This window comes from Chinchilla lanigera, unplaced genomic scaffold (assembly GCF_000276665.1).
Source record: "Chinchilla lanigera isolate Chin_1 unplaced genomic scaffold, ChiLan1.0 scaffold00010, whole genome shotgun sequence".
NCBI classification, from domain to species: Eukaryota; Metazoa; Chordata; class Mammalia; order Rodentia; family Chinchillidae; genus Chinchilla; species Chinchilla lanigera.
In genome coordinates this window covers 5690714-5694079 of record NW_004955411.1, presented here as the reverse complement: position 1 = coordinate 5694079, position 3366 = coordinate 5690714, and the positions used below count along the sequence as shown (strand labels likewise).

The window sequence follows — 3366 nt, the reverse complement described above, 5'->3', positions numbered from 1 at the left end:
CCTGGAGGGCGGCCTGCCGCAGCTGCCGCGCACCGTGCCCGAGAGCGACGTGCCGCAGCTCTTCCGCGAGCCCTACATCCGCGCCGGCTACCGGCCCACGGGCCACCGCTGGCGCTACTACTTCCTCAGCCTCTTCCAGAAGCACAACGAGGTGGTGAACGTGTGGACGCACCTGCTGGCGGCGCTCGCCGTGCTGCTGCGCGTGCGCGCCTTCGCCGAGGCGGAGGGCGTGGCCTGGGCGGCGCCGCACGCGCTGCCGCTGCTGCTCTTCGTGCTGTCGTCCGTGGCCTACCTCACGTGCAGCCTGCTGGCGCACCTGCTGCAGTCGCGCTCCGAGCTGGCGCACTACACCTGCTACTTCGCGGACTACGTGGGCGTCGGCGTGTACCAGTACGGCAGCGCGCTGGCGCACTTCTTCTACAGCGCCGACCAGGCCTGGTACGAGCGCTTCTGGCTCTTCTTCCTGCCCGCCGCCGCCTTCTGCGGCTGGCTGTCCTGCGCCGGCTGCTGCTACGCCAAGTACCGCTACCGCAGGCCCTACCCGGTGATGCGCAAGCTCTGCCAGGTGGTGCCGGCCGGGCTGGCCTTCGTGCTGGACATCAGCCCCGTGGCGCACAGGGTGGCGCTGTGCCACCTGGCTGGCTGCCAGGAGCAGGCGGCCTGGTACCACACCCTGCAGATCCTCTTCTTCCTGGTCAGCGCCTACTTCTTCTCCTGCCCGGTGCCCGAGAAGTACTTCCCCGGCTCCTGCGACATAGTGGGGCACGGGCATCAGATCTTCCACGCCTTCCTGTCCATCTGCACGCTGTCGCAGCTGGAGGCCATCCTCCTGGACTACCAGGGGCGGCGCGAGCTCTTCCTGCAGCGCCACGGCCCCCTGTCCGTCTACGCGGCTTGCCTCTCCTTCTTCTTCTTGGCCGCCTGCAGTGCTGCCACCGCTGCGCTCCTGCGGCACAAAGTGAAGGCCAGACTGATGAAGAGGGACTCCTGAGGCTTGCGGGTCGGGGGAGGTGTAGGGGTGGTCCCTGATGCCTCGGGGGATGCTTGATGCAACAACAGAGGTTGACTTCGCATTTTTAAGTGTTGATTTTTAAATTAATACGTATTTCCAAGGCTACACTATGGCTGCAGCATTTCACAAGCCAAAGGATTCCAAAGTTTTGTTGTTAAGAAGAGGGAAACTCATTTTTCTTCTGGGGCATGGCCTCACAAGGGAAGGGATTTTGGATAAGATTGATGAGACGCAGAACTAGAAGGAACCGTTTTCGTGTCTGAGAGGTTAGCAGAATTCTCACTAAGGATTCCGGAGGCAAATCGTAGAACTGAATGGATAATAGAATTGAGCTGGGAGGGAAGTAGGTGGCTGGTCCTCATCCTACTGGAATAGCCATCCTACTGGTTGGTCTTGGGCAATTGGACATATTGACTGAGGACCCTGGCTTATTTGGATTTCAGATTGCCTAGAGTGGAAAAGTCACAATATTCAAGATGATTTAATAACACCCTTCCCCGTAATGAAGGTCCCTGCTGTAACACCCCCTTCTCAGGACAACTGTCTGCCTGGCTGTTTAGTCTGAAATAGTGTTTACACCCATCCCTGTTTTGCATGATAATATCAAGGACTATGAAGCAGTCTTACTTACTCCAGGAAACGTTTGGAGCCATGTAAGCATTCAGGAAGCTTATTCTGACATAATACCAATGTAAACGGTACTAGAAAGTACAGTGCCAAGAGCCACCAGGAGGGCCAGCCACCAAGCATAGAATCCTTGCTTGGTTTGTGTCATGGGACTTTTCTGCTTTATACTGTAGACTGCAGGATTGCTTGAGAGCTATTAAATAGGGCTGCCTTACAGACCAGTAATCTAGAGGTTGCTCTGGGGATCTGCAGGTTTGACCAGCATGTTTAAAATGCCTTCGATAGGGTGAACTGGTTCTAAGGATCCTCGGGGGGATCTGATTCTTTCAAGAGGAATTTAAGATCCAGTCTTCTATGTATATGCTGCCCCATGAAGGATCGACATAACTACTCTCATACAGGGTCCTCAGGCAGGCAGTTCTGCCTCAGTTTAGAGCAGAACCCTTAAAATAGTAAAATAGTCGAGTCCTGGGACAAGCAAACGTGTATGCTCACTGTGGCTGGTCCCTGAAGCCTCCTTTGAGTAAGAATGAATGGATTAGGCACCCTGTAGCCAAAACGCTGTTTGGAACATTGCTGCCCAGCAGCTTCTGTGGGACAAGCGGTACTTGCAGTTAATGTGTTCTGGCCACACAGCCCAGGACTGACTTCTGCACTCATCCAGTGAAGGTGGCTGCAGCAGAGAAGGGCTGCGGAGCCCTCTCTTCACAGCCTCCGTGTCCCAGCAGGAGAACACCCCTGTTTACTCAGCAACGAAAGTGGCTTGTTTTAACTTCAGTTTGATGAGCCTCTATTATTAGATTACTCTTTTGTCTTCAAGCCCTTGTGTTTTTTTCTTTCAGAGATTTGTAAGTTTTGTGCCTTATAAATGGAAATGTATGACCACTTTAATGTATGCGTATGTAGAATTTTCTGTTTTGAATTATTGAGATAAAATTGTCTAACCAGTGACTAAAAGAAACCTCAGAAAGTTATAATTACTTAGCCACCAAGACTTGCAGTCTGTATTTTGGCAAAAGAAAAATCACCTGAAGATTTCATATGCTCTTTAAATCAAGAAAGCATGTGTCCTATTGGTTACATTGTTTTGTTACATGAATTTCTTCTTCATCCTCAAGTATCTGAACTTTTTATGCTACCTAAGTGTCTTACACGAGCTTCTGGTTGTCTAGGCCAAATTCACAGCAAATAAAGTTAACAAAACTGAAATGGGTTGACCGAATGAAGTTTATGTGCTGCTGAAGCAAGCATGTTGAACAAAATTACAGGGGAAATGTGCACACGTTTCAAATAGAGGGTGGATTTGAAATGAGAGTCTGATGGAGTTATGGATTCAAAGACTATATTCTTTTTAAAAAATAGTGGGAGAAATGAGAGAAAAACAAAGAAGGGAGGAATGTGTGAATTAAGCCCTTGAGAAGAAGAGACAACAGGAGCTAGATAGTGACCTGCAAATCCACAAATCTTTGCCATTCTGCACACTGCTAATGATGGTCCAGGCACCATGAATACAGGAAGGAGCACTAAACTTTGAGATACTGCCATACAGTTTTTGTTAACACTCAATGATTGGAATTTAAAAGAAACGAAGAAAGAATAAAGAAGTTGTTTAATAATAGATAATCGAGAAGCATTGAGGTAGGAAACAGTGTTCCCATAATATCAGTATCTCATTAGAAATGTGCAAACAGCAAGTGCAGCTGCTAAATTACTCAGACTTTTTGGGG

The 3366-nt window shown here is 50.0% G+C and overlaps 1 protein-coding gene across 1 annotated transcript in view; it reads left to right on the top strand.

The window, feature by feature from the left end:
- Positions 1-2852, top strand: part of Paqr8 (progestin and adipoQ receptor family member VIII) — a gene marked incomplete in the record, with an annotated part of 52211 nt that extends 49359 nt beyond the window's left edge. Inside the window, 1 exon segment of the mRNA XM_005377925.2 lies at positions 1-2852. Coding sequence (XP_005377982.2) covers positions 1-991 — 991 coding nt within the window.
- Between the last annotated feature and the right edge of the window lie 514 nt (positions 2853-3366).